Source organism: Saimiri boliviensis, chromosome 1 (assembly GCF_048565385.1).
Source record: "Saimiri boliviensis isolate mSaiBol1 chromosome 1, mSaiBol1.pri, whole genome shotgun sequence".
Lineage (NCBI taxonomy): Eukaryota > Metazoa > Chordata > Mammalia > Primates > Cebidae > Saimiri > Saimiri boliviensis.
Window position 1 is genome coordinate 116,431,865 of NC_133449.1, and position 17,522 is coordinate 116,449,386.

The 17,522-nt window shown below is 47.4% G+C and overlaps 1 protein-coding gene across 1 annotated transcript in view; it reads left to right on the forward strand.

The window, feature by feature from the left end:
• The first annotated feature begins 568 nt into the window (after positions 1-568).
• The window catches only part of CES5A (carboxylesterase 5A), a 29,234-nt gene continuing 12,280 nt past the window's right edge, over positions 569-17,522 (forward strand). The window contains 8 exon segments of the mRNA XM_003943451.3: positions 569-713; positions 1,808-2,012; positions 4,842-4,980; positions 6,867-7,000; positions 10,131-10,284; positions 12,051-12,155; positions 13,972-14,076; positions 15,792-15,932. Coding sequence (XP_003943500.3) covers positions 641-713; positions 1,808-2,012; positions 4,842-4,980; positions 6,867-7,000; positions 10,131-10,284; positions 12,051-12,155; positions 13,972-14,076; positions 15,792-15,932 — 1,056 coding nt within the window. The 5' untranslated portion in view covers positions 569-640.

Sequence of the window (17,522 nt, forward strand, 5' to 3'; positions counted from 1 at the left end):
GATGAAGAGACAGATTTGAAGTCCAGGGAAAATCTTTTTGGTGGCAACTAGGAAGGACCAGAGGGGAAATAATATAATCTAAGAAGCCTCAAGGTTACCAAGGAGGCTGTAGACAAAATGGCCAGCGAAGACTCTGGTTGGCAGGGCCAGCCGGGGTGCCAGTCTGAGCTGGCAGTGTTTGTGCCTTCAGAGCCACTTGTTTGCCCCAGAAGCAACCTTCTTCCTCTTCTCAGAAACTTCTTGGCTTCTCCAGCCTGCACTGTGTCCTTCTGGTATCACAGGTAGGTCTGGAAACCTCATTCATCCTTGGGTCTCTGGAACTTGTAATCCTGAAATGTCTTGCCTGGTATGGAATGCCTTTTCTATTTCTCGCCTCTCAGAAGTCCAAAGCCTGTCAAATTATCTTTCTCTAGCTCAGGAGTTAATCATCAGCTTCTTCTTATGAAAATCAGAACAGGAAAGTCTTGCTTGGTCCGTTCCTATGAAAATATTGTTCTGATGCTCTTCTTCAGTAATTCTGCTGCCTCTGCCTGCCTATTCAACGTTTGCCTGTTAGCAGGAAGCTCATTCTGGCTCCCGACTGAAGCTCTCTGAGGCCAGCAGCCACTGTGGATGTTCACGGAGTTTAGGCAGCAGCCAAATGAATGGGAATTGGGTGCACCCAGGCCAGATCCTAATGTGGGCTATCTGGGTCCCTGCAGCTGCTACCAAGGGTGAGATATCCAGTGGGAGAGGAAGGCTCTCAGAAGATGGGGTTGGGGGAGGATTTTCCACTGGTAGAAATGAAGTTATTTGTCAGAGGTGTCTGAGGGTCCGTGGAGAGCTATGTGATACTTTGCTGGCACCAATGTCCTGGTGTTGCTGAGAAGCCAGAGCTTCCTTCTTGGAGTGGGTATTGCATGGAAGACCCAGGTTCTGTCCTTGGGTTGCTCATTCCCAGCAAGGGGCTTAGAGGGGCTCTATCCTGAGTCCTGGGGAGGCGAGAGGAACAGAGCCTGTGCTTCTGCACTCCAGGCTCAGCAACAGGATTTTCAGTAATGAAATATTAGAAACAGTGCCAAGACACCCGGGTCCTGCTAAGTAAGTAGCTGGGCAGTTTCCTTCCTAAGATTCCACGTTCTGTGTGGAAACTGAGACGCTTGCATGCCCAGTCTCCCAAGGTGCCATCTTCATGTTCCTGGAAGTGTATGGTTGATTTCAGGTAGCATCTGCATGAGAATTTTCAATTTTCACCTGTGAATATTCATATGTATTCAAAAGTAGATACCTAACTCACCAAAACCCACAATTCCATAGATGTTGTTGCTTGGAAGTCTTCTGGGTAAAAATTTAAAAGGAGTTTATTGAAATTAAATTTTAAGAAAAAAATTAAAAGCCACTAATCATGCAGGTGCTACACAGATGTGCCAGCAATGGTGCTGGAGGGTGTGGAAGGGACAGAAGTGTAGGAACCCCTAGGAAGATGAGTTTGTGGCACCCCATGATCTACAGAGTTTGGCATGTGTCCATCCTGTAGAAAGAAAGAGCTCTTAGCAGAAGGGAGATGGGTTCCCAAGTGAATGGGGAAAATCCTGTGGCTCGGTTGTGCTGGGCTCTAGGGGGAAGAAAGTCAGTGCTGTCATAAGGTTGACTTCTACAGCGATCTTGGAAGAAGCCGCAGACATGGATTCACGGAAAGGGAACCTGAATACCGCCAGCTGCACAGCCTCCAGGTGAAGGAAGTGTGTCCCCATTGGGGATCTCCAGGCTGGGCCATGGCCCTGCTTGTCCTCAGTCTGCTCCTGACTCCTCCCTTGTGTTCCCTCAGGGCCTTCTGCTGAAGGGCCACAGAGGAACACCAGGCTGGGATGGATTCAGGGCAAGCAAGTCACTGTGCTGGGAAGCCCTGTGCCTGCGAATGTGTTTCTTGGAGTCCCCTTTGCAGCTCCTCCACTGGGACCCCTGCGTTTTACAAATCCGCAGCCTGCATCACCCTGGAATAACCTGCGAGAAGCCACCTCCTACCCTAATTTGTAAGACCAGGTTCAGGCCCATGGGTGGGTTGTGACTCTGGGAGTTATGGGAATGCAGGTCATGCAGCCCAGTGGGAAAGAAGAGGGGTTGGCGTGGGTCCAGGAGGAGGGAGAGAGAGGGCTTGAGACTCAGGCAAGTGGTTCAGTAATCCCTTGACTCCCAAACCTGTTGATGGCCAGGTCGCTGGAGGCATCTTCAAAAATATGCAGATTCTCTGGGCTCCCTTCTGAACTTCCTGAATCAGAATATCCCAAGCTGAGCTCGGGAAACTATTATCTGAACACTCTCTAGAGCAGGGGTCCCCAAACTTTTTACACAGGGGGCCAGTTCACTGTCCCTCAGACCATTGGAGGGCCAGACTATGCAACGTGTGACACCCTTCACAGCCAGCACTGCTGCCTCCACTATCCCAGACAGCGGTATCCAGTGTCACAGGCCCAGCACCACCTCCAGTGTGGTATACAGGGATGGCGGTGATCAGCCTGTGACACTGTGTATACGGCGTCCTGGACATCTGCAGCAGCTGGTTTCCCCTATTATAAGACACCTTCTAAAAATAAGACAGCCCCCATCTTTTGGGGGTAAAATTAATATAAGACAGAGTCTTATAATAGGGGAAACATGGTGTGTAATAATGTGGGGGGAGACTTTTGGGTAAAGGGAGGTTATAGGGGCCATTATGTTGTTGTACATTTAGGGGGGTATGGGGGCCATTGTACTGTGTAGTAATGGTTATAGTGCTTTGCTTTTCTTCCTACTTCTGCTGTTATTTCACACTGCTTCTGGTGATGTGGGGCGCTGCAGCAGCAGGCCAGACGTGCATCATATGACGCGCTTCTGGAGCCGTGACATGTGCATCCTGCGTCACCGGAAGTAGTACTGTACGTGAGGGATGCCGTGCTTTGCGGCACCACCACATACAGTGCTCCTCTCACTGACCACCAGTGAAAGAGGTGCCCCTTCCTGAAGTGCAGCAGGGGCCAGATAAATGGCCTCAGGGGGCCACATGCGGCCCACGGCTGTAGTTTGGGGACGCCTGCTCTAGAGACTCTGATCACCAGCTAGGTTTTTGGGAAGTGCTGAGATGGGCTTACTGTGTCCTTTTGTCAGAAGGAACTGTCCCAGTGTCTTCTTCTGAACTGTCACCCAAGCTTGGCCTCTAGGTCAGACTGAGTGAGGGTTTTATTGGGAAGAACCACACTAGAAGGGTGTTAGCTCCAGCAGTCCAACCTGGCCTATGGTGAACGCCATAAATACCCGTGGAATGAATGTATGGATGTGTCTCTGTGACACAGGCACTCTGGGAGGTAGGGAGCTCCTGGTCAAGCTTGAGGAGGTAACCCGTTACCAAGTTAATTGTGGAGGGATGAGGTGAGACTAACGGGTGGGCAATGAGACTTGAAAATCCCCTAGAACCTTCCAACTTTTTAGATTCTGTCAAGTTCTCACATTGGGACACATGAGTGATCCCAACGTGAGAGCTGCTCGGGTGATCAGTTTTTCTGATTGATTCTCCAGAAGAAATTCTGGTGCCAGGATATTCCCTGAGCCACAGAAGATGACCCCATGTGGCCCAAGGACTGAGGACATTAAGCTGAAACTCATTTGTTCCTGCATTCATTCATTCATCCAACTAATATTCATTGACAACCAGCTCAATAGCTGGCTCTCCATTAGGCCTGGGGACATGGCAGGGGGTGAGTCACAGCTGTCCTCAGGGAGCATGCAAATAAGTGATGGTGGCAGGAATGAAAACAATAATCGATGGTTAAAGTATAAGATGGCAAGGAAAACCATGAGGGTATCAGACAAGGGTGCTGAGAGGAAACAGACACTCAGCAGCCTAGCTTTGATGAGAGGTCAGAGATGGCTTTGCTGAAAGTGCTGAGGCCTGATCAGCAACATACAAAGGGGCAAGGATGCATGAAAGCCTGTCAGGAGAAGATATGCAGCGATATTGCACATTATTCTATTAACAAAGCAACTGGCATTGATTGCACATGGAGTATGGTAGAAGCATTCACATTCACAGCCTTGCTTAATCTTAAGGTGTATCACACTCTGTGCTGGCGCTCTGAGGTACAGAGGTGATTAATACAGAGTCCTGGGCTTTTAGCTGCTCACAGTCGAACTGGGGATGATGATAACTCACATTCACAAGCTTAGGACACATTCTGGGAAAGAACGAAAAAAAGGTAGGTATTTCCAAAGAAGAGCTGTGGTCGAACTGGAGAAATCTCAGAAGGCTTCTGGGAGGAGGTGGCAAGTTGGAGTGAAGCTAAAACAAAGGGAAGAATGTGAGCATACAGATATGGCGAGCGAGCAGTCCAGGCAGAGGGCCCAGCTTGAGCAAAGCCTGGATGCAGGAGTCTCCCTGCCAGTCTATCTCGGTTGGTTCCAGGTAGAGAGGCCTGGAAATGTTTCCTTGCTCTTCTGGGGACAGAACAGGGAGGCACAGGGGCAAAGCCCTTGATATTCCACTGTGTCTTGCCCTCTGTGGTTGGGGAATTGTTGGGCCAGCTCCCGTCATTATGTGTGTCTGTTTTGCGGTGGTGGGTGTAGGCATGGGAGGGTGGCGGGGGTAATGGTACAATTGTTCTACACAGTGTTCTTTCCCACCCAGGAACCAGATCAAAGATAATGATAGTTTGCTTGCTTGTTTGTTTTGGAAAGCATGGGGATTTGGGCATGATTGGACTTTGTACCAGTAGCTGCCTCTTCTGCTCAGGCAGAGATGTCCAGGCCTCCCCGCTGTCACCAGAACTGGCCCTTCCCAGGCAAGTTTGCTGATAACTTTTTCTGAGGGTTTTCTCCTTTCCGTCTCTAAGGTGCCTCCAGAACTCAGAGTGGCTGCTCTTAGATCAGCACATGCTCAAGGTGCATTACCCCAAATTTGGAGTGTCAGAAGACTGCCTGTACCTTAACATCTATGCGCCGGCCCACGCCGATGCGGGCTCCAAGCTCCCCGTAAGGCTGCCTGCTGTGTGTTTGGGGCTCCAGCTTGCAAGACCTTGGCCTGGGATCCAGGCAGGGCAGCTGCATGTCTGGAATTGGACCTACCGCCTGTTGCGTAAAAGGGAAATGTAATCACATCAACAATTTTAAAAAATTATTAGCGTGATAGATTTGGGTGATCAGTTTTTCTGATTGATTCTTTATTGGCAGTGACTTGACATTTAATTTTTATTTTGTTTGTTTTTCCTCTCTGTTGCATATTTAGTGACCTGTAAACTTTCAGAAAAGACGCTGCTTAAAAGGAATCTGACTTTTTTTTTTTAAATTTGGGGAATCCTTTTTCAAAGACGATAACTTTATCTTCCAACTTTTCTGTTTATAATGCAGACAGGTAATCATGTTAAGTGTTTCCTTTAAGAACATAAAATATCCCTGTGTCAGTGAGCAGGGGAAAGGCATACTCTATTTTTCAGCCACACCCTCACACCCTCCTCTCTTCCCTGTGCCTCTGCCAAGGGAAATTGGCTCTCTTGTAGCATAACAGCAATGCCTATTAAGTGCTTGCTGTGTGCCAGGCACAGTACATCATATCATTTAACTCCCACACTAACTCAGTGGGTAAGGATGATTTGGACCCATTCCATAGTTGGAGAAGATGAGGCACAGGAAGGGCATAGCTGACTTGCTCCACGTTGTACACACAGTAGGCGCTAGATCCTGGTACCAAAGCCAGCGCTTTGTCCACCTCCCCTTTCCTCAGAGGGTTTCCTCTCTTTACCTGTCCCAAAGATGGGTAATATCTAATATGACCTTAAGAAAGAAAATGGAAGGAATTTGTTATTAAATGTATAAATAGAGGTAATGCCATTTAAATAGTGTTTTATGTTCCCTGGTCCCAATTTTTCTAATCAATTAAGTTTGTACTCTTCCCTTATTTATTTGTTTGTTTATTTATTTTTGAGACAGCGTCTCAGTCTGTCGCCCAGGCTGGAATGCAGTAGTGCAGCCTCGGCTCACTGCAACCTTTGCTACCCGGGCTCAAGCAACTCTTGTGCCTCAGCCCCCCGAGTAGCTGGGATTACAGGTGCCGGCCGCTACACCCAGCTAATTTTTTGTTTAGTAGAGACAGGGTTTCACCATATTGCCCAGAGTGGTCTCGAACTCCTGAGCTCAGGCAGTCCGCCCACCTCAGCCTCCCAAAGTGCTGGGATTACAGGCATGAGCCACTGCACCTGACTCTTCTTTCTCTTCTTTTTCTTCCTTTCTTCATCTTTCATCCTTTTTCCTCCTTCTTTTCTTCCACCTCTTCCTCCTTCCTCCTTCTTCTCCCTTCCTCCTCCTCTTTCTTCTTCTCTTCCTCTTTTTCTCCCCTCCCCTCCCCAAACTCCCTCCCCTCCTCTCCTCTCCTCCTCTCTCTCTGAAAGTAGAGAGCGTTTCTGTGTTTGCCCTTATATATGGCTTACGATGATTTCCATCTTCCTGCACGTCACAGGCTCACTGGTATTTAGTGAACAATTTCTGAGCACTTGAAACTTGAAATGTGCGATCACTCACTATTCTATGAGCTCTAAACGCAGAATTTTGTTTAAACCTCATGGTAACTTCATAAGTGAGATGCTTTCCTTCTTCACATCTTACAGATGAGAAAAATGAGCCTTAGGTTAAGTAATCTGGCCAAGGTCACACAGACAGTCAGTGGCAGAGCTGGGAGTCAAACCCAGGCACTCAGGTGCCAGAGCCTACATGCTTCACCCTGGACCTTCTTCAAACGACAGGCCTCGCACCCTGCTTAGCAAGTGGGACATTTATATTTCCCCTGAAGAACGTATGCCCCAAACTGCAAGAGGAGGGTCGGTGGGGCCTGGTGGGCTGACTGGATGTTCCTCTCCCCTCCTCAGGTCTTGGTATGGTTCCCGGGGGGTGCCTTTCAGACTGGCTCAGCCTCCATCTTTGATGGGTCCTCCCTGGCTGCCTACGAGGACGTGCTGGTTGTGATTGCCCAGTACCGGCTGGGAATATTTGGCTTCTTCACGTGAGTCTCTCCCAGTGATCGACACCCCAGATCCCAAAGGGGCAGCTGTGCAGTAGCCATAGACAGAGCCTAGCAACCCAAGAAGGGGTGAGCCTTCTGTGACATTGCACAAAGCTGGCCCTAATTACTTTGGTAATTTTTGCAGCTGTAGCAGATAAATCCCCAAATTTTGGTGGCTTAAAAGAATAAAAATCTCTTTCTCACTTGAGTAAAGTTTAATTGAGCATCCCTGATTGACAGACATCCTTCCCCATGGTCAACCACGGATCTTGAGCTCTGATGTGGATTCTCTAGGGCCCTGGATTGTCTGCATTTGGTGGGTGGATGGAGAGAACGTGGAGGAACATGCAAGGGAGGGTCTCCCGGCCCAGCCTGCAGGCGGCACTCACCGTTTCTGTTCACTCACCACTGGCAGAACTCAGTCACGTGGCCACATCCAGCTGCAAGCCAGCTGAGGCAATGTAGCCCTGCAGTGTGCCCTGGAAGACGAGGGCACTGTTTGTGTGAGCAGTTGGTAGTGTCTACCTGAGCCTCACCCCCAGCATCCTCGAATGCTCACCTGAGGATCATCACTCCATCACAGTGGCTTCCCTCCTCCAATCACGCCTGACATGTGCTGAGCACTCACTGAACCAGGCGCGGTGCTGTACACTTGCCAGGCATTATTTCAACTCGCCAGCAAAATAATCCTTCAAGGAAGGTTGTCTGCTGTTCTTCTCATTTCACAGCTGGAAAATGGAGGCCCAGAGAGGTCAAGCAACATCCCAGGGGTCACAAAACAGAGCTAGGTCTCTTGACCACATCTATTATCCTGCCTAAAACGTGGCAGGAGAAGTCATGAGCAGGGTCCAATGTGAGTAAAGAGGAGTAGTGAGAGGCAGGGCCAGGATCATGCCTGGGGGGTCACAGTCACACACTATGGGAAAAGCAGCAAAGATTCTAATATGAATCCTGCCCTGCAGAGGCTCCTGACTATGGGGGACATAATGCAGGGACAAAAATATCCACTTTCCAAGCAGGACATGGTTAATTCTCCAAGAGTGCGATACCATGGGGCTGTGGAAACAGAGGAAGGAGATGCAAGGAATCGGGAGGCTTTGGGAGAGGGGTGGCATTGGAGCTGCACTCGAAGGATGTGGTTGGGTTTGAGAAGGGGTTGAGAGAGCATGTGCTTGGCAAAGGGTGATACCTGTGCAAAGGCTAGGAAGTGAGAAGGGAGGTAGCAACACATGGGGTTGAAGCAATACTTTTGCAAACCGCACTGAGCCCGTAGCCCTGGGATGTGGCTCTGGGAGTGCTGGGCAGGCAGGACAGGCTGACGGGTGCCCTGACCAGGGCAATTACACTTCTGGCTGCTCTATCCATTAGGATTCTGCATAAGATTCCTTTGGTAGAAAAGTTTTCAACAATTGTTTATCCTATCTGGGTTTGAGCATAGGTTGAGAAAGCTACAGCAGGAGAAGGATATGAAAGGCAAGGACAGGCCCGATAAGGAAAGGCCTTGAATGCCAGGCTGTACACAGAGTTTGGGCTTTATCCAATACAGATTGAGGGACCAGTAGTACCTTTCTCAGAGTAGCGTACCAGAGACTTCACTCCAGAGCAGAATGGAGGCTGAGCCAGGGATGCCTAGCTGCATGTGGGGAGCCCCACTGGTAGGCACTGTCTTGATGCAGGCCATGGGGTGGTTGAACCACAAAAGCATTAGCTACATGGGTGTATGACGTTCTTATTGTCTGCCTGGCACTGTCAAGCTTCGCAACCATGAGGAGCGGGCACTATCGTTATCCCCATTTTATACGTGAGAATCATTGAGGCAAAGCAGGTTAAGTGACTCGCCCAAGGCCACCCAGATAATAAGCGGCCCAGCTGTGAATCTTGTGCCAGAAGCTGAGATAGTAACCAGTGAGGTATAATGCTTCTCAGGATAAACAGAGATGGAGAAACGGGGACCAGGGTGGGAGCCACAGTAGAATGGAACATAGGTAGATTGAGGTAAAATTGGCAGGGCTTGACTCTTGATCAGATGCAGGGGCCTGGGGGAGAGAAGGTGGGGTCAGAGCCAGCTCAGTGGTCATGGATGGAGGAAGGGACCCAGGGGGAGGAGCAGTCTGGGGGACTGGGGAATGGAGGGGAGTAGAATGTGCCCCGGGATGACGAGCATATATGGTGTGCACTGCTTGCATGTTTTCAGTCTAGACATTTCTTTGATTCTGTGGCATTTCCACTTGCTTCATTTGTTCTCCCATTGATTCCATCCTGGGAAACATGCAGTTGTGCAGGGGCAGCAGCATGGGAACATGGGATCCCAAATCTGTAGCTTTGTGGCTGTTGGGCAAGAGGGTTTAACCTCTCTGTGTCTGAATGAAAGAGTTGATATCTACATTGGTCTCCCGACAGCATGCTCACAAGTTTAGTGGCAGAGGGTTGGCATGAGCTGCTGCTGTGGAGAAATGCAGTCTCTGCCCAAGCACTTGCCAGCAGAGAGGGAGCATGGGGTGGTGGGATAAACATCCCAGTCTCTCTCTAGCCCACCCTCACGGCACACGGGTGAAGCCTGGGTGATGTCATTCCTAGAGGTCAGCTTTGGGGAGGCAGGGCAGAGAAGGGTGGAGAGGACCCTAAGAAGCACAGGGAGAAACCCCAGCAACACTCACCTCACAGGTGTGAGGACTGTAGGAGTATTAGCCTTAAAGCCATCAGAACAGTGTCTGGTACATGTTGTAGCTGCTATTATTGTTACTATATTATTAATTTAGTGAAAAATTCTGTGCTCAGGAAACTCTTGCTTTCTTGTACAGACCAACTCTCAGGAATGGATTCCTGGATTCCAGACCAGCCTGGGCAACACAGGATTCCTAGATTCTGAGGAGCCTATGAATACTTGAAATTGCACCTACAATATTGTACGTGCATTTTTCTTGGGTGCATAGCTTTCATCACATTTTCAAAGAAATTCAAATCCCAGCAAGGTGTGAGAACTGAGCCTGGTTTTCCCAGCTCCTCCAGTCTGCTGACTCTTAGTCCCCTCCCCACTGACACCTGCCCACAGCCTCTGCTGAGAACTTCTGGGGCTGTGGGAAACACACCATGGTCGACTGAGAATTCTCACGCTGCCTCCTGTCCTCAGCATATGGGATCAGCATGCTCCGGGGAACTGGGCCTTCAAGGACCAGGTGGCTGCTCCCTCCTGGGTCCAGAAGAACATCGAGTTCTTTGGTGGGAACCCCAGCTCTGTGACCATCTCTGGCAAGTCTGCGGGAGCCATAAGTGTTTCTGGCCTTGTGAGTTCTCTGCTTTGTGATTTGAATGAATCTCAGTACGGGAGGTTCCAACAATGATGATGATGAGTCACTAACATTTGATTGGTGCCTTCATGTTGAACAAACACGTTAATACACATGGTCGGTCTCCCACAAGCCACACAAACACATTGTGAGTTAGGGGCTCCGTCTCATCTCATGGACAAGGCAGCTGCCACTGGGAAAGTTTAGATAAATGACCTAAGGTCACATAGTGAGTAATAATTTGAGGAAAAATCCCTTATCTTTGTAGAGGAGAAGCCCTAGTATTCAATTACCAGAGTGGTAATTACTTGTTTAATAGAAAACTCAGCTAAAGCATGAAATACCACAAGATGCATATAAATATTTTATTTTAATTTAAACCATAAAATGTACAGTCCCTCACCAACAGTTTGATACAGGGCCTTATGTTTGCAGAGTTGGTCTGCTGGCTCAAGTTCCAACATGGGTTATCTTACATAAACCGCCTGCAAAATTCACTGTCCTCAAATTGCAGTTTCAATTTCTTTGCAGTGGCACAAACTTAAAGAGCCTGCAAAGTAGTCTGACTTTAGCGCATTTGGAGTTTTCTACTTTTCCTTTTACTTCTTTCTTGTCCACACATAATTTGACAGCAATATATTCTTTTTTGAGACAAGGTCTCATTCTGTTGCCCAGGCTGGCATGTAGTGGGGTGATCATAGTTCACTGCAGCTGGAACTTCTGGGCACAAGCAGTCATCCTGCCTTAGCCTCCCAAGGAGCTGGAACTACAGGCACGTGCCACCATGCCCATCTAGTCTTTATTTTTTTAATAAAAATGGGGTCTTGCTGTATTGCCCAGGCTGGTCTTGAAATTTGGGGCTCCCGTGATCCTCTTGCTTTGGTTTCCCAAAGTGCTGGGATTATAGGCATGAGCCACTATGCTTGGCCAACAGCAATGTTTTTTAACCGTCCTTTATCAAGAATTTTTTTCCAGACACAATTTGATTTTCTTTTTACACATACAGTACATTTGTTCTCATGATATTTCATTGATTATGTAATTACAATAGCAAGTGCAACTGACGAAACATGTTTGGAAGCAAACGCATCTGATTCTTGACAAGAAACTGGTGAGAAACCGGCTAGAAAATGGTCCACTGGCTCAGAGTGGGCAGCACTTCCTTGGCATCAGTTGGGAGGTTAATTGCAGAAATCAGTGACATGGTGGTGAGTTAAGAGAGCCTCTGCTGTATAACACTTGACAATATATGTGGTCTTTTAGCATCTTCAAAATGACCTTCTAAGGTGGATTATATTAACCTAACTTTTCATATATTATAACAGCCACTGTTTCACTAGCGAAATTTGGCCAGACCCTCTGTGAAGACTTCTATGTTTATTACTTGTCCTGCTCCTCACAATGGTTCTGTGTTACGGGCTTGATCTTTACTCCAGTTTTACAGGGGAGTGAACTGATGCTTAGGAATTTTAAGCAGCTTGTCCGAGGTTATCCAGCTAGGAAGTAAAGGAGCTAGAAATCATATGCCTGAATATTTGACATCAAGGTTCATGAAGAGCCAGAGGCTCAGAGAGGTTTAGTAAGTTGCCCAAATCTTCACAGCTAGTCCTTTAACCCCCAAACCAGGGCTCTTTTCTACTCTAAGCTGAGAGCTTTTAAGGAAGCTTCCTGAGAAGGTTTCTTTGAAGAGGGAAGAATGGTATGTGTGATCGGTGGGGAGTCCTCTGCTAACCTTTCCTGAGTCTTCTGTGTTCTCTCTCGAGATGCTGTCTCCCATGGCCAAAGGCTTATTCCACAAAGCCATCATGGAGAGTGGGGTGGCCATCATCTCTTACCTGAATGCCCAAGATTATGAGAAGAGTGAGGATGTACGTATACCGTGAACACCTTTCCAGCTTCCTCTTCTCAGTTAGGAGAGAATGTGGTTGGGCAGCTTCTCACCATGTGCTTGGCTTTCCTTAGTGACCATGCCCAAGGAACCTCATGCTGGCCCAAGTGAAGCTTGTTCCTCCATGAAAGGCCAGGTTCAACAGGAAATGGGTCCAACTACACAAGGCCACACCACTGGTGTGCATGAGTGTTTGGTTCTTACGTCTTACCCATTATTCTTTGCTTGTGGTATATAACTCAGTCCCCTGTATTCTATACAGCTCTTCTCCTGTACCTACTCTACTCCACTGGGAATGGATACCCAGGGCACCACATTAAGAAAGATTCAGAGGCTGTTTCCAGCTCAGTGGGAAATGATACTGTGACTGATTAATGTTGTCTGGCATGGGACTATAAGGGGCATCTATCCCACCATATCTGTCATCTGTCTCTTGTCTTAATTATCTACTAGAGAGTGAGGCCCTAGGGACCAGGAGCTCTCTGTCCTTCAGGTCCCCAGCATAATACCTGGTATATATCAGGCAGCCATAAATGTTCTGGATGAACGAGTTAACGAATGAGCTATATTTCATTCAATGCATATTAATTAAGCACAGGGCTGTGGAGCCATCTCTTGAGTATTAATCATTTTTGCGGTAAATTTTCTTAAACATCTTATGGAAAGTAACAGTATATACCAAGAGCAGAAACAGAGTTATAAAATTATTTAAAAAGTACCCTTCAATACATGGAAACATTGATTTCGGTTACGTTCTCCATAAAGCTGCTTTCAGTTTGGGCATATATTTATTCATTTGATATATGTCACTGAGTGCCCACTATTTTCCCTGCTCTGTTAGAACTTTGAGATTTATCACCGGAGAAAGTATATGCTAAACTTGAGGGCAATGTAATATTTTTATCACCTGTCCATGGAGAGGATTAAATCCTGGAATCCATGGATGGGTTTCGGAGGTGGTCCCACAATTGTACCAGCTTCTACATGCTTGTGCATTGTCCCATGGAGAGGGCCTGCAACTTTGGATTCTCAAAGAGTCATGACTCCCAGAAGATTAAGGACCACCACTTTCAGGGGATGAGTTCTACAAATATGGATGGTTCGGTGGCAAGGAAATCAGGTGTTCAGCAATGGGCTAGGCTTGGAAGGTGGAGAACATCGAGCTGATAAGAGATTAGATGAGGATGGGGTTTCTGGGGGCTGCGATACCCTGAAAGGACATTGTGGAGGGCAGGACTTGGGCCTTAAAGAATGAGAAGGATTGGTATAGAGACAGGAAAAAAGACAGGCAGGACATTCCAGGCTGTGAATGGGCCTGGGGCTTGGGCAGAGCTAACAAGCTGAGAATCTGATCTGGAGCCCTGCCTCTGCTGACAGTGGAGGAGCTTGCAAAGCTGCTCCTTGCTCTTGGTGTTTCTGTCTTCATTTTGCACCTCAAGGTTGGGCTTCTAGGCTCCGGAAGGGCCAAGTGGCAATGCAGCCAAGCTCACAGGACTGATCTCTTTGTGACCAGGAATCTTGATTCCGTTCCACAGCCACAGACTGACAAACTCCCATCTCAGCTGTGGTGTTTGTTAGAGATGACAGGGAGGCCAGGCAAGAGAGTGGGGGCGATGCAGTGCCAGCCTGTCCGTCACGTGCACCTTCCATTATAGGGGCGTGGGGCTAGGCAGGGGTAGCGGGATGGACTCACAGATGGAGGACCAGCCTGTGGCTGACCGGAGGGCATTTTCCAGCTTTCATTTTCCTAGATGCTTTCAATATCATGCTCTAACCTGGTCCTCCTCTGGAAATAGCTGCAGGTGGTGGCGCGTTTCTGTGGGTACAATGCGTCAGACTCTGAGGCCCTGCTGAGGTGCCTGAGGACAAAATCCTCCAAGGAGCTGCTGACCCTCAGCCAGGTGAGGGCAGAGGGAGTAGTTTGGGGGGCAGGGTTGCCCTTTGAATGGAGAGGTGGACAAATCCTACCCTTTTGTTATTTATTCGGATTTGGAACATGGAAAAGAGGAGGACTGGGGATACATGGTAACAGCGGTAAACAAAAAAAATACATGGGGGTATAGAACCCTTGTAGATAATTTAAGAAAATTGTTGGGGCAGGGGTGCAACTTAGCCTGGAGAAGCTTCAGCAAAGCACGAGGCTTGTCTGTAAGTCCCTGAAGGCATCTCACTGGAGGGAGGGGCCACATTGATTACATATGCTTCCAGAAGCTGAAGTCAAGATCAGGAGCTGGAAGTTCTATTAAGAAGTCATTTTAGTTTAGTGTAACTGAAAAATTTTCAAGACCTCCTTCAGAAGATGGTGAGATGCCAATCTCTATGGGTATTCAAGCAAAATCTAGCTGACTACTCACAAACTTTCAATCACTGACAGTTAATTGGACTGGGTGATCTTTTATGTCCTTTCCAATCTTGAGAGTCTTTGAAGACCGTCTTTGAACGAACAAAATCATTATCTTTCAGATTTCAGCATTTGCTAGTTACGTGGTGTGTACTGAGTGTCCAGTGTGAGCCCTGCTAGACTCAGTGAAATGGATAGTAAGTCCTAGACCTGATGTTGTGTGGAACTCTTTGACGTGCTCCTTTCTGCCCAAATCTCAAAACAGAATCCTAAAGAAACCATGATTAGAGATGAGTTTTGCTTTCTGAGACCCAAAAAATATCCAGTCACGTTCAGGGCATTGGGTCTCAGGGAGACATCGGAGGAAGGTGTTCACACCAACCCTTACAGTCCTGGCCACTCCGTCTACTCCCATTTTTCCCTTTGCATTTTGCCAGTGGTTCTCAAACTTGAACATGCATCAGGCTCACCTGGAGGACTGGCCAAAAGGGAGTTCATGGGCTACACCCCCATCCCAGAGTTTCTTAAAGAGGAGCCTGAAGTGGGCCTGAGAATGTGTATTTCTAACAAATTCCCAGGTGATGCTGATGCTGCTGGTCTAGGAACCACCCTTTGAGAATCTCTGAGCTAGGTTGTATTAGTTTCTTCTCATGCTGCTAATAAAGATATAGATGAGACTGTGTAATTTGTAAAGGAAAGAGGTTTGATAAACTCACACAGTTCCACATGGCTGGGGAGGCCTCACAATGATGGTGGAAGGCAAAGGAAGATCAAAGTACATCTTACACGGTGGCAGCCAAAAAAAAAAAAAAAAAAAAAAGCTCAGGGAGCGCCCCTTTATAAAACCATCACACCTTGTGAGATTTATTTATTCACTATCATGCAAATAGCACAGGAAAGACCTGCCCCTATGATTCAATTACCTCCCACCGGGTCCCTCCACAACATGTGGGAATTATGAGAGCTACAATTTGAGATTTGGGTGGAGACACAGGCAAACCATAACACAAGCCATTGTTTTACTTCGGTAGATATTATTATTATTCCCATTTAGCAGATGAGAAAATAAGGCACAGACCAACTTAGCCCCCTTGCCTAAGGAGGTGGCAGAGCTGCCAGGAACTGATGTATTGAGCTGGGCCCATAATGTTTGTTTTTACTTTTTAAGGGCATTTAAGCCAGTGTTATACTGGGTTGGCTTTGCTTGGCCAGGATTTGGGACGGCAGATTTTGTGAACAGAAATAGCTGCTGATTTTTTTTCTTCCTTATTACAGAAAACAAAGTCTTTCACTCGAGTGGTTGATGGTGCTTTCTTTCCTAATGAGCCTCTAGTTCTATTGTCTCAGAATGCATTTAAAGCAATTCCTTCCATCATCGGAGTTAATAACCACGAATGTGGCTTCCTGCTGCCTCTGGTAAGAATCCCGGCTGGCCATACTGCCCCTCCCTCAACCATGATGCATCTCTTTGTTGCAACAGCTGGGCATTTCCAAAGATGACACCAGGTGTTGTAAGCACTGGAGCCCCCCAGTGCTTGCCTCTCTCTGAAAGAGAGAAAGTGAGGACCGGGCCAGTCACAGCAAGTGTCTGCCTTGCTCCTCATGCGATGAGGTTTAGGGTGGAAGAAACAACTATATAAAAAGGAAAGAAGAGACGGGTCCATTTGGTCTTTGTTCAAAAAATATTACGAATGATTGTTTCCAAAAAAGGCAGTTACTATTTCAAAGCTGACATTCAAATAGGTTTGAAAAACTTCAGTCCTTTAAACTTTTCACGACTAGCCTTGGTTCTGGCATTTTGACAGCCAAGAATGCTAAGGTTGTATAAGTTGCGAAATTGTTAAATCATTTTATTTATTCAACAAGTATGTACTGAGCATGTATTACAGGCTTATGAAAACAGACCAGTCGGCAGCGAGCATGGTGCCAGCTTACACTTTGGTGGGGAGAGAGAGAGAGACGAGACATGAAGCTGAAAAGATGATTTTGGAGAGTGACAGACGATATGAAGGACACAAGTGGGGAGAGAAGGTATCTTTAGGGAGGATAACAGGTGATGCAGAAAGGCTCCTTTGGGGAGAGATTGTTGGGATTACAGATGTGAGCCTGTGCTCGGCCTAGGCTCTGTCTTTAAATGCCGAGTTCTCTGCTTACCTGCTGTGTGACATTAGGTGAGTTGCCTACCCTCTCTGACCCTCCATTTTTTCAACGGTAAAATAGGGCTAATCTTAGTACCTGCCTCGCAGGTTTACATCAAACAGCCTGGCATAGAGTCAGTGCTTAGTAAATACTGTTACGCTGGAGTTATTCAAGTGACAGAATCTGCAGAGCTCAAAAGCCTGTGTGGGTGCTGAAATTCCATGTGAATTTGCAGTTAAGCCCATTGCTAGCTGTTACGGACCACAGGAATTCCCCCAGAAACAAATCTCAGCTCCTTAACGTACAGAGAAGGTTTTTAGTAGTTAAAATATGCTTACAGGTAACTTGAATGACTCTGAGGGTTCCCTGCGATCCCAGGAGACAGGTATGTTTAAGCATCGGCCCCAGTGATTCATTATCCCAAGATTTTCAGCAAAAAATGTACCAAGAAAATTCATTTGTCAGGTGGACAGTATTTCTGCCGCCTCATGTTTTAAAGCCGTAATTTTGCCAGAAAATGGTAATTTAACAAATAATCACGTGAATTGCTTACTATGTACCAAGCACCATTGTAAGAGCTTTACAAACATCAACTCGCTCAGTTCTCATCACCGCCCTGGCAGGGGGTACTTGTTGCAAACTCCATCTTACAGAAGAGGAGCCTGAGGCAGGAAGAGTTGAGTCCCTTGCCAAGTTCACAGCTGGCGAGGGCAGCACAGGGAACCTGTGTTCTCAGCCACCAGCCTGACTGCCACTGCCCCACCTCCCACTGTGGCTTCTCAGAGGTCTCACCTGCAAAGATCTCTAGAAGGAGAACAACAAACACCAGTTTTGAGATTTTCTGGCTTCTGTTTGAACTAGGGATCA